Source organism: Lampris incognitus, chromosome 2, assembly GCF_029633865.1.
Source record: "Lampris incognitus isolate fLamInc1 chromosome 2, fLamInc1.hap2, whole genome shotgun sequence".
Lineage (NCBI taxonomy): Eukaryota > Metazoa > Chordata > Actinopteri > Lampriformes > Lampridae > Lampris > Lampris incognitus.
In genome coordinates this window covers 35,878,152-35,899,936 of record NC_079212.1, presented here as the reverse complement: position 1 = coordinate 35,899,936, position 21,785 = coordinate 35,878,152, and the positions used below count along the sequence as shown (strand labels likewise).

At 44.3% G+C, this 21,785-nt stretch overlaps 1 protein-coding gene across 2 annotated transcripts in view; it reads left to right on the top strand.

Annotated features, from left to right (window-relative positions):
- Positions 1–21,460, top strand: part of acss2 (acyl-CoA synthetase short chain family member 2) — a 49,548-nt gene extending 28,088 nt beyond the window's left edge. For both annotated transcript variants that reach the window (XM_056300113.1, XM_056300104.1), the window contains 9 exons: positions 528–661; positions 5,797–5,929; positions 8,935–8,991; positions 10,591–10,671; positions 10,901–11,009; positions 11,184–11,252; positions 12,322–12,498; positions 13,292–13,366; positions 18,102–21,460. In XM_056300113.1, coding sequence (XP_056156088.1) covers positions 528–661; positions 5,797–5,929; positions 8,935–8,991; positions 10,591–10,671; positions 10,901–11,009; positions 11,184–11,252; positions 12,322–12,498; positions 13,292–13,366; positions 18,102–18,229 — 963 coding nt within the window. In that variant the 3' untranslated portion in view covers positions 18,230–21,460. The remainder of the gene's footprint in view (positions 1–527; positions 662–5,796; positions 5,930–8,934; positions 8,992–10,590; positions 10,672–10,900; positions 11,010–11,183; positions 11,253–12,321; positions 12,499–13,291; positions 13,367–18,101) is intronic.
- The last annotated feature ends 325 nt before the right edge of the window (positions 21,461–21,785 follow it).

The window sequence follows — 21,785 nt, the reverse complement described above, 5'->3', positions numbered from 1 at the left end:
ATTATTGTGTCATTCTTCGGTTAAGTCAATAAATGGAGGTGTTTATTGAGCCGTGGATCTGACTTGCATGTCGTGGATTATCTTTTATATTCATGTAACATTAAGTATTGATTTAACAAAGCTTTTGAATTTACATTTGGGTGTTAATACCATATGACAAACCAGACATGATTTATCCATGATTATTTCGTGAAAATGTAATATTAAAACTGAGCAGCTCTGTAAAGGGCTGCAGACTAGACAGATTCAACTGACATGGGCGAGAATGCCTTTATTCACAAAGCATTCCATGAATTCGTAACGTGTGCTAAGAATTGTGGTGTCAAATTTAACCATTAACTTACTGATCGATTTATTTGTTTAACTTTTAATTATTGCTCTCCTTTATTGATCACAGTCTCTTGACATGTGCACTAGTTAATGTTGGTGTATGTTTGCTGTGCCAATACCTACCCACATCCTCTGATGTATGTTGTTTTGGTCTTTTTGTGTGTGTGTGTGTGTGTGTGTGTATTTGTGTGTGTTAGTTTGAAGGCTTACCCACTTACCCCGATGTGAGCCGTATGTGGGAGATTGTGGACAAATACCGTGTGACCAAGTTCTACACGGCTCCCACCGCCATCAGGCTTCTGATGAAGTACGGCAGCGAGCCAGTGCAGAAGTAAGTCTCTGTCTGCCCCTCAGTTTTTGCTATGATATTTTCTCTCCCTCTCTCTCTCTCGTCTGTGTGTCTGTAAGTTTCTCCACACTTTCTACCCGCAGCCCTCGTTCTTTGTTCTGTTCACATTTTGAGTCATTTCATCTACAGTTTACAGGGATACATCTTATGTGGGGATTTCCTGAATGTAAGGCTTTTTGGAGAACAAATGCTTAACATTAGAATTAATTTTAGTGACGAATCATGTGTTTTAATTGTGCACTGGACCAGTGACTTACTGTTCAACCATTACTCCTCATTTCAACGACTGTGCCCATACTTGGTACACAAGCAGAGGCAGCTGCAGGAAGCTTGATGTGCATGTGAATACATTTGTTTCCCCCTATTGACTATCCCATCATTTAAAAAGAGTGAGACTGGGCGTCCGGGTGGCGTGGCGGTCTATTCTGTTGCCTACCAGCACGGGGATCTCCGGTTCGAATCCCTGTGTTACCTCCGGCTTGGTTGGATGTCTGTACAGACACAATTGGCTGTGTCTGCAGGTGCAAAGCCGGATGTGGGTTATGTGTCCTGGTTGCTGCACTAGTGCCTCCTCTGGTCAGTCAGGGCGCCTGTTCAGGAGGGAGGGAGAACTGGGGGGAATGGCGTTATCCTCCCACGCGTTACACCCCCCTGTTGAAACTATTCAATGTTAGGTGAAAAGAAGCGGCTGGTGACTCCACGTGTCGGAGGAGGCATGTGGTCGTCTGCAGCCCTCCCCGGATCAGCAGAGGGGGTGGAGCAGTGACCAGGACAGCTCGGAAGAGTGGGGTAATTGGCTGGGTACAATTGGGGAGAAAAAGCCCCCCCCCCCCCAAAGAAAAGGAGTGAGACTTGCTCTCAAGAAAATATCGCTAGCAAACAAAATGCAGTCTGTCGAAATAATGTGTCATATGACATTTGTTGGCAAAATATGTACAAATTTGAAGGCTGTGCCCTGGATGGATTTTATTTTAGAGATACTGAGGGATTGTGTAACGGTAATTATTGTGTAATGTATTTTCCAATTTTTACAAAAAAAAAACCCCTCTTTGAATACAAACAACTCTTGTTTTATAGTAGTACGTGTAATCTACTCTGCCTTTGCAATGTAAGTAAAATAGTCCAGTCCTAACTTGTGTATTATAATGTAGTGTGAATTTCTTAGAGGAATATGTTGTATGCATCAGTATCACAAGGAATGTGTGCTGTATCTTTAATGTTCTGGACAACTTCACCAATTGTGGTTAACATTCTTCTTGCCACCAAACAAGCTGTTTGGGCCTGTGTCCTCCCTGCCTGCCTCGAGCTTGTTTCACATACACAGGAATCCTTTATTTACAGTGGTAAACCCATGGACCTATGCCAGTCTGTTACAGGTGTGACCCAGAAACAAACAGTGGAGATCCCTCTCATTCACAATATCAGAATCCCTCAACACACACACACACACACACACACACACACACATACACACAAATACACACACTTCTGGTTCACAGTGGTGTCACAGATGGTATTGACCTTTGGGAAGCATAAACCTTTTGTGTTTAATAAATTACAAAAACAGCCCTGAATAACCACTGTCAAAGATTTTTACTGTTTTTCGTACATACACACACACACACACACACACACACGCATATATGCTATATATATATATATATATAGTATATATTGTAGTGAATTTGGGGGGCAACCACAGGAGCTGCCACAGCCGGGACACGAACCCATATCTCCCGCACTGTGGGAGACATCGCTAACCGTTCGACTAAAGGCCCACGCTTAAGCATATCAGCTCCTTCACGCCTCTGGGCGCATACGCTTCCGATGGCCTTACGGTCTCACCATCCCACTTCTGACACCAATGTAGCGAATTTGGGGGGTCGGACCCTTTAGTCGAGCGGTTAGCGATGTAGATACGGGTTCGCGTCCCGGCTGCGCCAGTTCCTGTGGTTGCCCCCCAAATTCGCTACTACATATATATATATATATATATATATATATATATATATATATATATATATATATATATATATATTAGTGGTGGGACTTGATTAAAAAAATTAATCGAATTAATTATGGGTTTGTAATTAATTAATCGCATTTTAATCGCATATCGATATTTGACACCAGAAGCAACATTTTTTAATTCAAACAGGTCTTGGTAGATGACTAAATCAATGAATAGACACATACATAAGTTTAAACAACAAAATCCTGTTTATTTTGTTCAAAACAAGTTTGTTTTGTAAACACAGTACTTTTTGTAACCCCTGATCTTCTACCACTGAAAGTGGTCTACAGTCCACAGCAATCCATTTCGCCAGTGAGTTTGTTAATTTATCAGACGTGGACTTACTCATCTTGTCTTTGAAACCCGTCATCTGGTGGAGAGTCGGTTGGCGACTCTGCTTGGTTGTACCAGGAGCACTAGCGTTAGCATTAGCTCCGGTGTTCGTACTAGCTGCAACGTGTTTCGCATTTAGGTGGTAGCGGAGGCCTGAATAACTGCGGTGGAATGCAAACTCTTTGTTGCAGAGTCTGCACACAACAGTGCTCTTATCTAGGCTTCCATCCGACCGTTTTTTAAACGTAAATTTCCCATCCACAGAGCTAAGCAATGCGGTGTCATCCTTGTCGTCCATCACATCTGTTGTTAGCATACTAACTTGTTAGCCTAACCTACTACGCCTTCCGCTTGACTGACGTCACTCGGTGCATCGGTATAATCCGTATGCCAGAAACGAGTGCACTGAGAAGCATTCCGTGTTGACTGGAGTGTAAAAATAAAATGCGATAAAATGCTTTACTTTTTTTTAACGCCATTATTTTTCCTATAATTAATTATTGAATTAACGCGTTAAAGTCCCAGCCCTAATATATATATAGCGTTTTTTTCCGAAACCGTCAATGGTGTTGTGAGTGCTACAGGAAAAAAGATCTTGATTCAAGTAATTCTGTAATAGGCTGTACTGTTTCATGCTATATGCAATAATCAGTTGTCACTAGAGCTAAACGGCAAAGAACATAACATATATAACTGTCTTGCCGTGCACATTATGTGCACAATGTCCAATGGGAAAGGGGGCGGTGCCTACATTCAAATACATGTGATCGCTAACCATCCAGTAGGAGGGGGAGGGGGAGGTTGCATACAAGGTTAATGGCATTTGTCTATTGGCACTATCTACACTGCTCAAAAAAATAAAGGGAACACCTAAAAACACAATATGGACCTCGATGAATGAAATATTTCAGCTGAAAATCTTTATTTATTAGACAGAGGAATGTGTTTAGAGCAAAATAACCTAAGAATGATCAATTAAAATCAAAATCATTAGCCCATTAAGGTCTGGATTCAGAATCATACTCAAAATCAAAGTGGAAAATGAGAACATAGGCTGATCCAACTTCTGTGGAAATTCTTCAAGACGATTCAAAATGAGGCTCAGTAGTGTGTGTGGCCTCCACGTGCTTGTATGCACTCCCTACAACGTCTGGGCATGCTCCTGATGAGACGACGGATGGTCTCCTGAGGGATCTCCTCCCAGACCTGGATCAGGGCATCGGTCAACTCCTGGACAGTCTGTGGTGCGACATCACGTTGGCGGATGGTACGAGACATGATGTCCCAGAGGTGCTCGATTGGATTCAGGTCTGGGGAACGTGCAGGCCAGTCCATAGCATCAATGCCCTCGACATACAGGAACTGCTGACACACTCTGGCCACATGAGGACAAGCATTGTCATGCATGAGCAGGAACCCAGGGCCCACTGCACCAGCATATGGTCTGACAATGGGTCTGAGGATCTCATCCTGGTACCTAATGGCAGTCATGGTACCTCTGGCTAGCACGTAGAGGTCTGTGCGGCCCTCCAAGGATATGCCTCCCCAGACCATCACTGACCCACCGCCAAACCGGTCATGCTGGAGGATGTTGCAGGCAGCAGAACGTTCTCCACAGCGTCTCCAGACTCTCTCGCGTCTGTCACATGTGTTCAGTGTGAACCTGCTCTCATCTGTGAAGAGCACAGGGCACCAATGGCGAATCTGCCAACCAAGATGTTCTCTGGCAAAGGTCAATCGGGCTGCACGGTGTTGGGCTGTGAGCACAGGCCCCAATTGTGGACGTCGGGCCCTCATACCATCCTCATGCATTCTGTTTCTCACTGTTTGAGCAGAAACCTGCACATTAGTGGCCTGTTGAAGGTCGTTTTGTAGGGCTCCGGCAGTGCTCCTGCTGTTCCTCCTTGCGCAAAGGACCAGATAGCGGTGCTGCTGCGGGGTTGTTGTCCTCCTGCGGCCCCCTCCACGTCTCCTGGTGTACTGGCCTGTCTCCTGGTACCTCCTCCATGCTCTGGACACTGTGCTGGGAGACGCATCAAATCTTCTTGCCACAGCACGCATTGATGTGCCATCCTGGATGAGCTGCACTACCTGAGCAACTTCTGTAGGTTGCAGATACCGCCTCATGCCACCTCTAGTGGTGAGGGCACTAGCAAAATGAAAAACTAACCAAAGATCGGCCAGAAAAGATGAGGACAGGCAAATGGTCTGTGGCCACCACCTGCAAATCCATTCCTTTTATAGGGGTTGTCTTGCAAATTGTCTAATTTCCACCAGGTGGAAATTAGACAATTTACCAACAAGTGAAATTGATTCACAAATCAGTGTTGCTTCCTAACTGGACAGGTTGATATCTCAAAAGTGTGATTGACTTGGAGCTACATTGCATTGCTTATGTGTTCCCTTTATTTTTTTGAGCAGTGTATTTATAATTACAAAACAGATGCTTATATCTGTGTCTGCAACTGCTGGCCAATTCATTCCTGTCAATGTTGAGCACTTTCCCTACCATTGAGTGAACTGTTAATTTTCATAGTTTTCTGATGTGATTGATATGATTTGACTTTCTCTTCATCTGATGCCTGGCTATTTCACGCTCTCTCTCTCTCTCTCTCTCTCTCTCTCTCTCTCTCTCTCTCTCTCTCTCTCTCTCTCTCTCTCTCTCTCTCTCTCTCTCTCTCTCTCTCTCTCTCTCTCTCTCTCTCTCTCTCTCTCTCTCTCTCTCTCTCTCTCTCTCTCTCTCTCTCTCTCTCTCTCTATCTATCCCCAGGTACAAGCGTGACTCTCTGAAGGTGTTGGGGACAGTCGGAGAGCCCATTAACCCTGAGGCCTGGCAGTGGTACTACACTGTGGTAGGAGAGAAGAGATGCCCCATCGTCGACACCTTCTGGCAGACAGAAACAGTTAGTATCCTGTTAGAGGGACAATGATTGAGAAAAGCAACAGATAAAGACACACTACGGATAGATGGATTGATATAAAAAGAGAGAGGTAGTGCAGATGGATCGGTACATTGATAAAACTGAATTAAATCTTCCAATTGAAATCACATTTCTGAACTTATTACTAAGTCTAGCATCTCCACATGTCCTTTGGATCCAATTCCCACAACCCTAGTTAAAACATGCCTGCCCTCCATCATCTCCCAGATAATCTCAGTCATCAACTCCTCTGTCCACTGGTACAGTTCCCCCTTCACTGAAAGTTGCCATAAGCAGACCAACTCTGAAAAAACTTAATTTAGAATCTTCTGGCCAAAACAACTACTGGCCTATTTCCAATTTAGCATTCATCTCCAAAATCCTTAAGAGGGTAGTTGCATCTCAACTCCAGATCTACCTTGATAACGACAATCTCTTTGAACAATTCCAATCTGGCTTTTGCCCCAAACAAAGCACAGAAATAGCCCTGGTTAAGATCACTAATGACCTCCTTCGTGCAGCTGACTCTCATCTACTTTGTATCTGGTCTACTGTCTAACCTCATCCTCCTTGACCTCATCGCAGCCTTTGATACTATATCCTGTCAGCTCCTCATGGATCTTCTGGCTAGCACTGGAGTTAGGGGCACTGTGTATCAATGGTTTGCTTCCCACCTTAGAGACGGGACACATTTTGTACAAATTCAGAATTACCTGTCAGAAAGTTTGATAGTTCCTCATGGAGCTCCACAGGGTTTAGTGTTGAGGCCATCCGTCCATCCATTATCCAAGCTGCTTATCCCAGTCAGGGTTGCAGGATGCTGGAGCCTATCCCAGCAGTCATTGGGCGGCAGGTGGGGAGACACTCTGTCCAGGGTGTCTCCCCACCCCCCCAACACTGCCCTCCATCACAGGGCAATGTTGGGGCCACTCCTGATGATTATTTACCTCCTCCCTCCCTCTTGGCAACAACCTCCGGCACTATAGTATCCATTTCCACTGCGATGCTGATGATACACAGCTTTATGTGTCCACTAAGCCCACTTCAACTCTCCCCTCCAGTACCCTCACTGCTTGTCTACAGGATATACAGATATGGATGACTAACAATTATCTGAAATTCAGCAGTAGTAAAACTGAACTACTCCTCATTGGCACTAAATCTACATTCTCAAAAACTAATATTTGCTCAATCCCCATTGCTGGAGCCACCATACCTGTCTCCACTCAGGCTAAGAGCCTTGGTGTTATTCTAGATAGTACCCTATCCTTTTCTAGTCATATAAACAATGTCTCCCTGCCTTTTTCCATCTGCGAAACATTTCCAGACTACACCCTGCTTTAACACAATATTCCATGGAAATCTTAGTTAATGCTTTGGTCATATCACGTATTGAATAGTGTAATGCGATCCTGGCAGGCATCCCCAATAAACTTATTCACCGACTTCAACTCATCCAGAATTCTGCAGCATGGATTATTACATGTTCAAAGTCAAGTGACAATGTTTCTCCCTTGCTGATTCAATTACACTGGCTGCCTGTGTCACAGCGGATTAATTTTAAAATTTTATTAACATTCAAAGCTCTTCATAATCTATCCCCTGCTTATCTCACAGACCTTCAGACTTACACTCCGTCTTGCTCCCTGCAGTCTCAACTAGCAGGTCTATTGGCACTACCAGTTATTAACCTCAGCACAATAGGTGCCAGGGCTTTCTCCTATGCTGTACCCAAACTCTAGAACTCCATTCCCGTCACATCTGCATACTGGACTCAAAACTGCTCTTAAAGCCCATCTTTTTAAACTACTGTACTCACTTTAACAGCATCAAATTCATCTTTTTTTTTTAACTCCTGCTGATGTATACTCTATTGCGTATTGTGTTTTATTGTTATTGCACTAATATTTTTTACTGCTTTGTTTTATTGTATTTGATGTAAGGTGACCTTTAGTGTCATGAAGGGCACCTTTTAAATAAAATGTTTATTATTATTGGCTGCACGGTAGCCCAGTGGTTAGCACTGTCACCTCACAGCAAGAAGTTCCTGGGTTCGAACCCCGGGGTTGTCCAACCTTGAGGGTCATCCCAGGTTGTCCTGTGTGGAGTTTGCATGTTCTGCCCGTGTCTGCGGTGGGTTTTCTCTAAGTGCTCCGGTTTTCCCCACCATCAAAAAGACATGCATTTTAGGGTTAGTACTCCTGTCTGTGCCCCTGACCAAGGCAATGGGAAAAGAACTGGAGTTGATCCCAAGGTGCTGCACGGCAGCTGCCCACTGCTCCCAGCTACACTGCTAGGATGGGTTAAATGCTGAGAAAGAATTTCCCCATGGGGGATTAATAGAGTAGTTATTATCTATCCATCCATTATCCAAACCGGTTATCCCAATTGGGGTCGCGGGATGCTGGAGCCTATCCCAGCAGTCATTGGGCGACAGGAGGGGAGACGCCCTGTACAGGTCGCCAGTCCATCACAGGGCCAACACGTTCACACCGAGGGACAATTTAGTACGGCCGATTCACCTGACATACATGTCTTTGGACTGTGGGAGGAAACCAGAGCACCCAGAGGAAACCCACGCAGACACGGGGAGAACATGCAAACTCCACACAGAAGACGACCTGGAACTATCCCTTCTGTGAGGCGACCACGCTAACCACTGTGCCACCATGCCGGCCATTATTATTATTATTATTATTATGATAAAACCATGGACGTTTTACTTCATTAGTATGGTTAATGCTCATAAGCATTAAATCTGTTTTTTGTTTTTTTAACCACATCAAGCGGTAATGCCAGGTTTGTGTATTGGCTTGGTACCTCACCACATCCAAAATGGATTAAAAAAAAACATACTGTACTTTGGTGGGTATTTTGCCAGGGAGAGTGACCCCAGTATTGTCTTTATACATATATGGGGGAACCCTCTATACAGCCCTTTATTACTTTACTAATATTTTGGTCTTTGCTTTCTGTTTTCTTCACAGGGTGGACATGTGTTGACTCCTCTGCCTGCTGTCACGCCAATGAAACCTGGATCTGCTGTGAGTATGCTAATCTGCTAGAGTTGCACAATATTTAGGCAGTTAAATTTCTTAAGTGACTTTTGGCCTTGTGAATGCCCACAACTTTGGTATAGGTGGCTTTAGATGAAACTGAATACCTGATCATCTAACTGACACCTGACATTACCAGTGCCATGCCACAGTTATTGACCTACACAGGACTAGGCAAACCTATAAATTTTTATTTATTCATTTGAATTCCCCCCCATTTTCTCCCCAATTGTACTTGCCCAACTATCCCACTCTTCCAAGCCATCCCAGTCACTGCTCCACCTCCTCTGCCGATCTGGGGAGGGCTACAGACTGCCACATGCTTCCTCCAATACATGAGGAGTCGCCAGCCCTTTCTTTTCACCTGGCAGTGAGGAGTTTCGCCAGGGGGACGTAGCACGTGGGAGGATCACGCTATTCCCCCAGTTCCGCCTGCGCCCCGAACAGGTTCCCCAGCCAACCAGAGGAGGCGCTAGTGCAGCGACTAGGAGACAAACCCACATCCAGCTTCCCACCCGCAGACATGGCCAATTGTGTCTGTAGGGACACCCGTCCAAGCCAGAGGTACCATGGGGATTCGAACCAGCGATCCTCATGTTGGTAGGCAACAGAATAGATCGCCACACTACCTGGATGCAGCAAACCTATAATTAAAAATAATCTATGACCTCTTGCTTACAAAGTTGAGGAGCATGAGTAGAACCTGAGCTTTAATTTCTCATTTCCAGCCACAATGTATTATGCAGATCTATACGTATTACCTTCGTTGATATGAAAACAAAATATTTGTATCATTTTGTTAAACAAAAACAATTGATGTTACTAAGAAGGTAGTCATTATTTTCAAAGCCATAAATGGCTCAACTCAAGGTTATATTTTTAGAGCTTTTATTTTCCCGATGTACCGAAGGGCATCTTGAGTCTAAAACTCTGGGACAGCCCATCTGAAAACAACTCGCCTTAAAAAGCATTTTTTGAGACTCTTTTTAACTAATAATTTGTTTTAAGATTTGATGGGTTTTATTGATTGGCCGTCTTATTCATTTATTTCGGCTTCATCTGTTACTAGCCTTATCTTTGAATTTTTAGGGGTGTCTGGGTAGTGTAGCGGTCTCTTCCATTGCCTACCAACACGGGGTTCGAGTCCCCGTGCTACCTCCAGCTTGGTCGGGTGTCCCTACAGACACAATTGGCCGTGTCTGTGGGTGGGAAGCCGGATGTGTCCTGGTAGCTGCACTAGCGCTACCTCTGGTTGGTCGGGGCGCCTGTTCAGGGGGATGGGGAGCAACGTGATCCTCCCATGCGCTACGTCCCCCTGGCGAAACTCGTCACTGTCAGGTGAAAAGAAGCTGCTGGTGACTACATACGTATCAGGGGAGGCATGTGGTACTCGGCAGCCCTCCTCGGATCGGCAGAGGGGGTAGAGCAGCGACTGGGAGCGCTCAGAAGATTGGCCGGATACAATTGGGGAGAAAAAGGGGGAGGGGGAAAAAACAAACTTAATTGTTAGGTCAGATTTACAGGTAATAAAATAATTTAAAAAAATCTTATGATTGGTATAAGTCAGTGTCCTCCTTGGTTGTCCAGACGTTCCCGTTCTTTGGAGTAATGCCGGCCATCTTGAATGAATCAGGAGAGGAGCTGGAGGGACCAAGTGAAGGTTACTTGGTGAGGAACCTTCCCCAGTTTTACACTGGCTGGGGTGAATATTGACGCTTTTGTTAACCAGCCATTGAGAATTATCACTATCCCAGATCTTGTACCCTTGAAATAAAAAAAATAAAAAAAAACCAAACATATGTTTTGCTAATGTGATTATCACCAATACACTGCAATGGTCTAATTTTATTTCTCTACTGAAAAAAGTAATCCTGTCCCCTCTCTCTCTTCCCTCCAGGTCTTCAAACAGCCTTGGCCAGGTGTGATGAGGTCAGTGTATGGAAACCACCAAAGGTTTGAGACCACCTACTTTAAGAAGTTCCCGGGGTACTATGTGACCGGAGATGGTGAGAAACATGAGCTATATACCGAAACCTCTAAAAAAAGACAAGACACAAACCCAAGTTTAATTAAAGTATTATTTATTTAATTGAATCAGTTCCATAGAGAATCTCACACATCTTTCAGTGTAGGCTTGGCTTAAGGTCCTGACATGACTTTTCTTTCTCCCCCAACCACAGGCTGCCGTAGAGACAAGGATGGATATTACTGGATCACAGGGAGGATAGATGACATGTTGAATGTCTCTGGTAAGCCCTCTGCCCAAATCCGCTGTGTATCTGTCTGTTTTACACATAATTTATGGTGTTTATGTTTTCTGCGTGCGATTGCATGTCTAACCACAAATTGAGTGAAGGGATTTGAGCATGGGTAAATATTTTTGGACCAAGAGGTAAATGATATTTCAACAAGGAAGGTGTGTTTTTCCAAACAGATCCTCAATATTTGCTTTTCTCAAATATCTGTTTGGGGCTGCTGGTTTAAAGATGCTGCTGGGGCATCTGGGTAGTGTAGCGGTCTATTCCATTGCCTACCAACACGGGTATCCTGGTTCAAATCCCCGTGTTACCTCCGGCTTGGTCGGATGTCCCTACAGACACAATTGGCCGTGTCTGCGGGTGGGAAGCCGGATGTGTCCTGGTCGCTGCACTAGCGCCTCCTCTGGTCAGTCGGGGCACCTGTTCAGGGGGGAGGGGGAACTGGAGGGAATAGCGTGATCCTCCCATGTGCTACGTCCCCCTGGTGAAACTCCTCACGTATCGGAGGAGGCATGTGGTAGTCTGCAGCCCTCCCTGGATCGGCAGAGGGGGTGGAGCAGCGACCGGGATGGCTAAGAAGAGTGGGGTGATTGGCCAAGTATAACTGGGGAGAAAAAGGGGGAAAAAAAGATGGTGCTTGGTATACGCACAGGCTAATGTCAACAATCTATCTGAACTGGTAATGTGCTTGAGTTCATGGGTGTGTGTGTGTGTGTTCTTACATTAACAATGTGGGTCCAACTTTGCTATTCTTTTCAACATGCTGTCTTTCTGTCCACATCATTCCCTGTCTCTCTCTCTCTCCTTGGTCTCTCTATCACTTCCAAATCGTTGTAAAGACCATCACTTGAATTTTTTTTTTTTATAAATACAGTTGGTCAACATCCATCCATTATCTAAGCTGCTTATCCAAATTCAGGTTGCGTGATGCTGGAACCCATCCCAGCAGTCACTGGGCGGCAGGCAGGGAAACACTCTGGACAGGCTGCCAGTCCATCACAGGTGGTCATGCATTGTAATTAAAAAAAAACACAAAAAAAAACCTATCTCTATCTCTCAGGTCACTTGCTGAGTACAGCGGAGGTAGAGTCAGCTCTGGCTGAACATGAGGCAGTAGCAGAGGCAGCTGTAGTAGGGAGACCCCACCCTGTGAAAGGAGAGAGCCTCTACTGCTTTGTAACGCTCACTGACGGTGTCAACTACAACCTCACACTGGAGGCAGAGTTGAAAAAGCAAGGTGGGTACAGAGGAGGGTAAGAATGGCACAGTATACCCATCCATTACATTTTTCATGTTGGTACCAATTGTGTTGAAATGAGTAGTTCTGAATTTTTGAAGCATATGCTTTCTTTCTACTCACCACAGCTGTTGATCTGTACACTTCATTCTCACATTTGTTCATTCTGGACTTCACACTGGACATGCAGCTCCTGCTAGGCAATGAGACTGCAATGCAAGTCAACAGGCACAGTTGGACAATTCTCATTCGGTTAAGAAAAAGAAAAACCACCCAAATTTCACCCAAAATTAGCATAATGGAATGACAGTCTATTATGGTGAATTCAAGGTTAATTCAAAATGTTTGTTAGTGGTTGCTGCTGCACCTATGTTCTTTGCTGTGCATGAGGAATGGCACTTGCCAATACTCGCCGGTAGCCTATGCTGAGGTGCCTGTATGCAGCAGTGTCTCATTTGCCAGTTATTTGCTGTTGAAACATGAAAACGGCAGTGCTACATAGGCTACCGGTGAGGACTGGAAAAGTGTCCCTTTGCCAAAGCAATGGTAAGCACAGTTATTTTGTTGTGACAAAATAAAAATACTCGCAGTGTGGAGTTGATTACACCTGTGTCGCTCATCTGTCGGATATAACAAGGAGCCACAGCCTAGTGCCCACAAGTCCACTCCTGAGTCTGAGACTGTTTGTCAGTCACACTATCATCCGATATCAATAACAAGGCCTTGTTTTGGAGTGAGTTTACCTGAATAAGTCAAGGTGGGTGACATGGTTATACGTATGCTCTTTCAACAGTGAGGGAGAAGATTGGTGCCATTGCCACACCAGACTTTATCCAAAATGCACCCGGACTTCCAAAGACCAGATCTGGTAAGTATTAATTCATTATTTATGTAGCACATATCATATATAAAATGACAGGGGAGAACGTAGCTAGGCAGCATCAGATGGTGGTCTGTAGGATGACTTTGGAGACCAAGAAGCGGAAGCGAGTAAAGGCAGAGCCAAAGATCAAATGGTGGAAGTTGAAGAAGGAAGACTGTTGTGTGGCGTTCAGGGAGGAGTTTAGACATGCACTGGGTGGTAGTGAAGAGTTGTCGGATGGCTGGGCAAGCACTGCCGAAATAGTGAGGGAGACGGCTAGGAAGGTACTTAGTGTGTCATCAGGACAGAGGAAGAGGTTGGCAAAGAAGAAGTGGGATAGTCAGCGAGAGGAAGAAAGTAGACAGGAGTACAAGGAGATGCAGCTTAAAGTGAAGAGAGAGGTGGCAAAGGCAAAGGAAAAGGTGTATTGTGAGTTGTATGAGAGGTTAGACACTAAGGAAGGAGAAAAGGACTTGGCTAGACAGAGGGACTGAGCTGGGAAGGATGTGCAGCAGGTTAGGGCGATCAAGGATAGAGATGGAAATGTGCAACCAAGCGAGGAGAGTGTGCTGATAAGGTAGAAGGAAGGAGTACTTTGAGGGACTAATGAATGAAGAAAATGAGAGAGAAAGAGAGTTGGATGATGTGGGGATAGTGAAACAGGTAGTGCGGTGGATTAGCAAGGAGGAAGTGAGGGCAGCGATGAAGAGTGGAAAGGCAGTTGGTCCTGATGACATACCTGCGGAGGCATGGAGATGTTTAGGAGAGATGGCAGTGGAGTTTTTAACTAGATTGTTTAATACAATCTTGGAAAGTGAGAGGATGCCTGAGGAGTGGAGAAGAAGCATACTGGTATCAATTTTCAAGAATAATGGCGATGTGCAGAACTGTAGCAACTACAGAGGTATAAATTTGATCAGCCACAGCATGAAGATATATGGGAAAGAGTAATAGAAGCGAGGTTAAGAGGAGAGGTGACGTTTAGTGAGCAGCAATATGGTTTCATGCCACGAAAGAGCATGTGACAGGGTGCTGAGAGAGGAAGTGTGGGATTACATCAAGGATCGGCTCTGAGCCCTTTCTTGTTCGCATCGGTGATGGACAGGTTTACGGACGAGATCAGGCAGGAGTCTCCGTGGACTATGATGTTTGCAGATGACATTGTGATCTGTAGCCAGAGTAGGGTGCAGCTTGAGGAGAGCCTGGAGAGGTGGAGGTATGCACTAGAGAGAAGAGGAATGAAAGTCAGTACGAGCAAGAGGGAGGGCAGTGGAACGGTGAGGATGCAAGGAGTAGAGGTGATGAAGGCGTATGAGTTTAAATACTTGGGGTCAACTGTCCACAGTAATGGGGAGTGCAGGCAGGGTGGAGAAGAGTGTCAGGAGTGATTTACGACAGAAGGGTACCAGCAAGCGCTAAAGGGAAGGTTTACAAGATGGTTGTGAGACCAGCTATGTTATATGGTTTGGAGACAGTGGGACTGACGAAAAGACGAGGCGGAGCTGGCAGAGTTGAAGATGCTAAGATTTTCATTGGAAGTGATGAATAAGGACAGGGTTAGGAATGATTATATTAGAGGGACAGCTCAGGTTGGACGGTTTGGAGACAAAACAAGAGAGGCAAGATTGAGATGGCTTGGACATGTGTGGAGGAGAGATGCAGAATATGGAGCTGCCAGGGAAGAGGGAAAGAGGGAAAGAGGGAGGACATGCAGGTGTCTGGTGTGGCAGAGGAAGATGCAGAGGACAGGAAGAAATGGAAACGGATGATCCACTGTGGCGACCCCTAACAGGAGCAGCTGAAAGTAGTAGTAGTAATCATTTATAAAATGCATTACAATTTTGACTGTTAGACAAGGACAACATGTGAAAGACAGATAGGATTTATCAAAACAAGAATGAAAAAAAAGCAGTATTAAGTAGTTTTGTATAAAAAAAGAAAAGTTTACAGACTGCTACCCTCAGATCCTCCTGTAGTGTATTCTATAGACAGGGGCCATAATGAACCAAATGTCCTGGGGCCTCATTCATAATCATTTGTACATACAAATTTGTTCTTAAACACCCATGGAATTTTTAGCCCTGAAGTTTGTCTCAGAGACCAGTGTAGAATTTGGTGTAGAATTTGGGTAACCCCTGAATTTGGACACCAGTTGGCTAATACTTATATCTTTTGCAAGCCTGGGTGATGCTTGTTGCAAGAGGTAGACAATAGATGTTAGGGGGAAGGAATTACGAATAACTATCGGGCTTTGCTTCTGCCTGTCAGACAATTTTGAGAGCTAAAAAAATTCCATGGGTGTGTAAGAAAAAATTTGTACATACGAATGATTGATAGATGAGGCCCCTGGTCTGTTTGACTTTGTGCCGAGAATGCGGACACAGCTCTCACTTTGGTTATACAGGGACTGGATGGCTTGTAGCAACTGCCCCGGTATCCCATACTTCTGCAGTACCCCCCCAGAGTGCCCCAGGGTATATGGTCATGAGCCTTCTCCAAGTCCACAAAACACATGTAGACGGGCTGGTCAAACTCCCATGCCTCCCTCAGCACTTCCGCAAGGGTAAAGAGTTGGTCCGTTGTTCGACAATCAGTTGGAGCCTCCTTTCCAGCATCCTAGAGTAGACTTTCCCAGGGAGACTAAGCAATGTGATGCCCCGATAATTGGGGCACACCCTCCGGTGTATTCGGTCAGTGTCGGACTCTGCCAAGGTTGTCCTTTGTCTCCGATTCTGTTTGTGATATTCATGGACAGGATCTCAAGGCGCAGTCAAGGTGAGGAGTGTGTCTGTTTTGGGAACCTCAGAGTTCCATCTCTGCTTTTCGCAGATGATGTGGTTTTGTTGGCGTCATCAGAACGTGACCTCCAGCACACACTGGGGCAGTTTGCTGCCGAGTGTGAAATGGCGAGTTGTTGCCTCAAGTGAAGGAGTTCAAGTATCTCGGGGTCTTGTTCACGAGTGAGGGTAGGATGGAGCGGGAGATTGACAGATGGCTTGGTGCAGCATCAGCAGTAATGCGGATGTTGTACCGGACCGTTGTGGTGAAGAGGGAGCTGAACTGGAAGGTAAAACTCTCAATTTACCAGTCAAGCTTCGTTCCAACCCTCACCTATGGTCATGAGCTTTGGGTAGTGACCAAAAGGGTGAGATCACAGATACAAGTGCCTGAAATGAGTTTCCTCTGTAGGGTGTCGGGGCTCAGCCTTAGAGTGAGGAGCTCGGACATCCGGAGGAAGCTCAGAGTAGAGCCGCTGCTCCTTCATGTTGAAAGGAGCCAGTTGAGATGGTTTGGGCATCTGATTAGGATGCCTCCTGGGCGCCTTACTTTAGGGGTTTTCTGGGCACATTCAACTGGGAGGAGACCCCAGGGTAGACCCAGAACTCGCTGGAGGGACTACATGTCTGATCTGGCCTGGGAACGCCATGGGATCCCCCAGCAGGAGCTGGAGGGCCCTACTTAGCCTGCTGCCACCACGACCCGACTCCGGAGAAGCGGCTGATGATGAGATGAGATAATTAGTCCAGATCCAGTGATGTGAACACCATTCTGCAGTCTATCTAGGGGAACAAAGCTTCTTGGCATCAGCATTAATCCTTCTGTCCTCAACCACAACAACAAGGACGGTCTCAGTGCTGGGATGTTCTCCAAAACCAGACTGGAATTTTTGAAAAATAGCATTCATACCAAGGAGCATAAGAGCCATTTCTCAATGTACTTAGTAAGGACTGAAAACTTAGAAATAGACTTGTAGGTAGCCAGGATAGAGGAGTTGAGCCTCCTCTCCAGAACATGTTTCGCACTGTAGTTTTAAAGGTTGTTGGGGGGGGGGCATTTGGAGGGAGCAGCTGAACAATAAATAATATCTACCTCCGCTCACGAGCTAAACAGTTTTAAAGAGAGTGGTATGGATAATGTAATAATGAAAATAATAGGGATAATCATTAAATGATAGGTTGATGTAAGACAGGAGAGTATGGCTGTTGCTCTTGCATTTCTTACCATCTGTTGCTCGTTATCTTTGGTGATTTAGGAATTTAAGATCAGTTTACCGTTATCCATCCATTACCCGAATTCGGGTCACGGGATGCTGGAGCCTATCCCAGCAGTCATTGGGTGGCAGGCGGGGAGACACCCTGGACAGGCCGCCAGTCCATCACAGGGCCGACAAATTCACACCTAGGGACAATTGAGTGAGGCCAGTTCACCTGATCTACATGTCTTTGGACTGTGGGAGGAAACCGGAGCATCCGGAGAAAACCCACTGAAGACACGGGGAGAACATGCAAACTCCACACAGAGGACGATGTGGGATGACCCCCAAGGTTGGCAACTCCAGGGTTCGAACCTTCTTGCCACAAGGCGACCACGCTAACCACTGCACCACCATGCTGCCCAATTTACCATTTACTCACTGTAAATACTCATTGTAAATGTCACAGGATTACAACATAAGCTATATATCTGAACTGTTCTGTGGCTTAGTCCCCGTCATATCATCCTAAATTTAAAGTCCTGCGCAGGACCTTTTCTGTATGAGTTTTTCCCCTCACCCTACCCTACTTCCCACCAGTCTCCATTCTCCTTGCAAAAATAAAAGACTTAAATGCCAAAAAGTAAAGCATCAGCTGTAAATATAATGACTAAAATTATTTTTTTCTCACCCTTTCTCATTTTCTTCTCCCTTGCCCTGACCACCCACCTCCACTGTCCTCCACCACAACTCGCTGTCTTTCTCCAGGGAAGATCATGAGACGGGTGTTGCGGAAGATTGCTCAGGATGAGCGAGACCTGGGCGACATTTCCACGCTGGCCGACTCCTCGGTTATTGAGGAGCTCTTCCAGAACCGTTGTCCCACTGCTGTGTGACCCCAGTGCCTCTGGGAGGCACCACACAGAGCCCGAGAGAGAGAGCTCTGGCTGAAGCTGCCCGCCAGTGGCCACATACCTAACCAGGGAAGAATAATAATTTTAAGATGAATGATGAGAATTAATTTGTGGGGGTCTCAGCCTTGTCCAGAAACCTGTAAAGCCCTGTCAGTGCCCCACCACACAGAGGTGACACAGGAAGTTAGCTTTTTTTCTTGCCATAGCGGTGGGTGTACCCAAAAGTTTACCTCCACTTTTTTCTCAACAAACTAGACTTTCAGAGTAGATCTCCAAATGGTAGTCATTTATAAGTCAGTGTGGTTGGTAGAGTAGACAACCAATAAGCTAACAGGACAAATACTTCTTGGCCCCTAATAAAGTTTCAGGACATGATATTTAATACATCACTGTAGAATAAGTACCAGGGCCCGACCATGCCCTAGACCCTTTAAGTACTGGGCACAAGTGTGCAGTAGATAGCAGGAAGATGTTATTTGATAGTGAGCATAAAAAAAACAAAACTGTGCTTTTAAGAAACATACGTGAGCAACACCTAACCCTGGCTTTATTCCAGCTTTTTTAACCCATGGAGAGGTATTTAAATAGACTGTTTGTACTTTTAGACTCAAAAGTACATTATGAAATGAAACATTTTTGAATCTGTTAATACAGAGCCGAATAAGGCCTTGGTTAAGTGCTGCCTTTAAGGATATATTATTTTTTTCTTTTTTTTTTACTTAGGCATCATTTGGAATCGTACAAACAAAAACTTCACCGATCATTTCAGTATGGAGAAGCTAAATACTTTTAAATCTACAACACAGTCCAATGAGGCAGTTGTTTAAGCCCTCAAAAACCATGTCTCCTTTTCAAAAACAGGAAGCTCATAATGCAGTCACGTGTATACTGATATGTTCAGTTTAGAAACATTTCTAGCCATGTTTTCTATCAAGTTTTAGTTTGAGGGAATCCAGGTGGCGTGGCAGTCTATTCCATTGCCTACCAACACAGGGATCGCTGGTTCGAATCCCTGTTACCTCCAGCTTGGTCGGGCGTCCCTACAGACACAATTGGCCGTGTCTGCGGGTGGGTAAGAGTGGGGTAACTGGGAAGAAAAATCAAAAAAAAAAAAAAATTGTACTTCCATAAACATTTCCGTTGTTACGTGTTTGCCGGTCTGGAATTACATGACTGTAACTGATGCTACAGGACTTCCTTCTCTCAAATGTGGAAGTTTACACAGATGGATATATATACTTTAAAAAAAAACGCCTAATACACCGTCGTAGAATATGTTTTAAATTGGAGTAAACAAGGGTAAATGAGGATACTTGTGACTTTACATGAGATATATCAGTTTTTGAAGGCTTAAAAAAAAATAGCCCATTGGACTGTATTTAGCACCAACACTGAAGTGGTCAGAGTATTTGGAGGTCTGGGTTTGAAATAATAAACCTGTCCTTCCAAGTTTATTTAACAGACTACCTACTCTTGCCACAGTATAGTTATATACGCCGATGATTTGCTCCTAGTCATAACTTCTGTCTTGGGGGGGAAAAATAGACTTTACAATTTTTTTTAAATTTCAGTTCAGCTTTGACCTAGGATTTGATCTGTATGTCTGTCTGCATGCTTGTATGTTTTTAGTTTGTAAAAAGCATTTAGGCTCTTGTCAGTCTGATGGGGAATTGCTGAGAATATCCTAGCAATGTAAAAGCGGAACACCCCAACAGGAACCTCAAAATATGTCCTACTAAATCTGATGGTTTAACTCTTATCTTAACGGAAACATGCATCCACATTCCCTAAAAACCAGAGTAAAAGAAAAGGAAAAAAGGAAAATGTATATGCAGTGGGAATGCCATTTTACACAGTGAATCAGTCTTTATTGTAAATCCACTTGCAATCTTCATTTAAATCACATTTTAAGAAAACAAGTGGGTCTCTAAACTTTGGCTCAAAATAATGCAATCTTTCACAGAGGCCACTTTGAAATGCCATAATATGCATCTTTTCTAGGCATCTAGATGCAGATTAGGCCATGTAGCAGCTAGTAAATCTGCTTCAGGGTGTCGTCCTGCTTCTGTCATACACTCAGATATTGAAAGATATGGAAGAATAATGTCTGGACATGTCAGGAATTCTCTGAAATCATTACAATGTCAAAAGGTTGGGGAAACTAATACAATGATATATGTCTTTATGGTCGATGGCATGGATTGCATTAAATTATAAAGCCAGGTTTTATACATAAATTGATTTTTCTGTGATTAGAGGTTAAAAAAAAGGGACCCACGTCTGATGTTTTCATGGTGGGATGACCATGGAAGTGCAGATCAAATTTGGATCATGTTAGAGTTACACTATATAACCTTATAAAACTACTGATCAGAGAATGCACTCGGCTAAATTTGAGTTGTCAAATCTACTGTTGTTGTTGGGGTGCACGAAGAGTCGATCATTTTTTTCGGTTAAAAGCTGTCTGAGCACACTGCTTCTATCAGTAAATGCCCTGCCACATAACACAAGACATGAGCTGCCCAGTATAACCAGTCTGCTACTGTCCTCTACTGAGGAGTCCCATCTGTGCAGTTAGCAGTGGCATGCCTTGCTCAAGCGCACCTGGACATTAGTCGTTGAGGTTTCTCATGCACTTTACATGCTCAGATCGTCCAAGGCTGTACAGGTGCTATAACAGGCAACTGCAAACCGTTTCTCAAACCTCAGCTGGCTCTGGATTAAAGGGCACCTAGTGCTTTACATTTAAATGTAAACATTTTCAATAAAAAGGGAATATCCAACGTTGACCTGTCATTTAGACCTCTCGTTTTAAGATTTAATTTGGAGCTTGGGACAGTTTCCTAGTTTAGTGTCATCATTGTAAGTTGGCATGTTTGATATGAGAATATTAATGATTGATTGTACTGTTGTTGGATGGGGATGAACCAGATGCAAGACCTCACATAGATTTATCTTATCAATGTTTGTTATATTTTTTGCCGTTTGTGTCTTAATGTGCCAACCTAGATAACAATGGAACGAGCTATGTTAAGCTTACTCTGATATGTAAATAACTTTGACTTGGAAAGCTTTTTTGTCTATGAAGATAAGTAACTCGGGTAAAGAAGAGTTTTACATTTGTTTTCTTGTTAATCTCCAGTTTCTGTTGTTTCCATTGCCCTCCTTTGTATCAACATGTATGGAATGACAGTAAATGGCCATGACTACTGATCGGGCTTCTTGCCTCACTGTGTCCCTTCGACTCCATTTCTCTACGATACATACATTTAGTAGGGAATTTAAAATGTGGTTGGTTTTTAATTATTTCTGCTTGCGACGACTCCTATAGTAGGTTGAAGAAAAGTAAAATGGCACTTTATGAATTCCGATGAGGACATTTGGTAAGAACAGCTACACTAAATAAAATGTTTAAAGATAAGAGGTAAACCCAAATTAATAGAAAAGACTGAAACTACCAGATATGTGCAATTACCAAGAACTACTGTGGGGGGAAAATGCAATAATGCAAGTAATGGCATATAACAGCCAAAAGTTT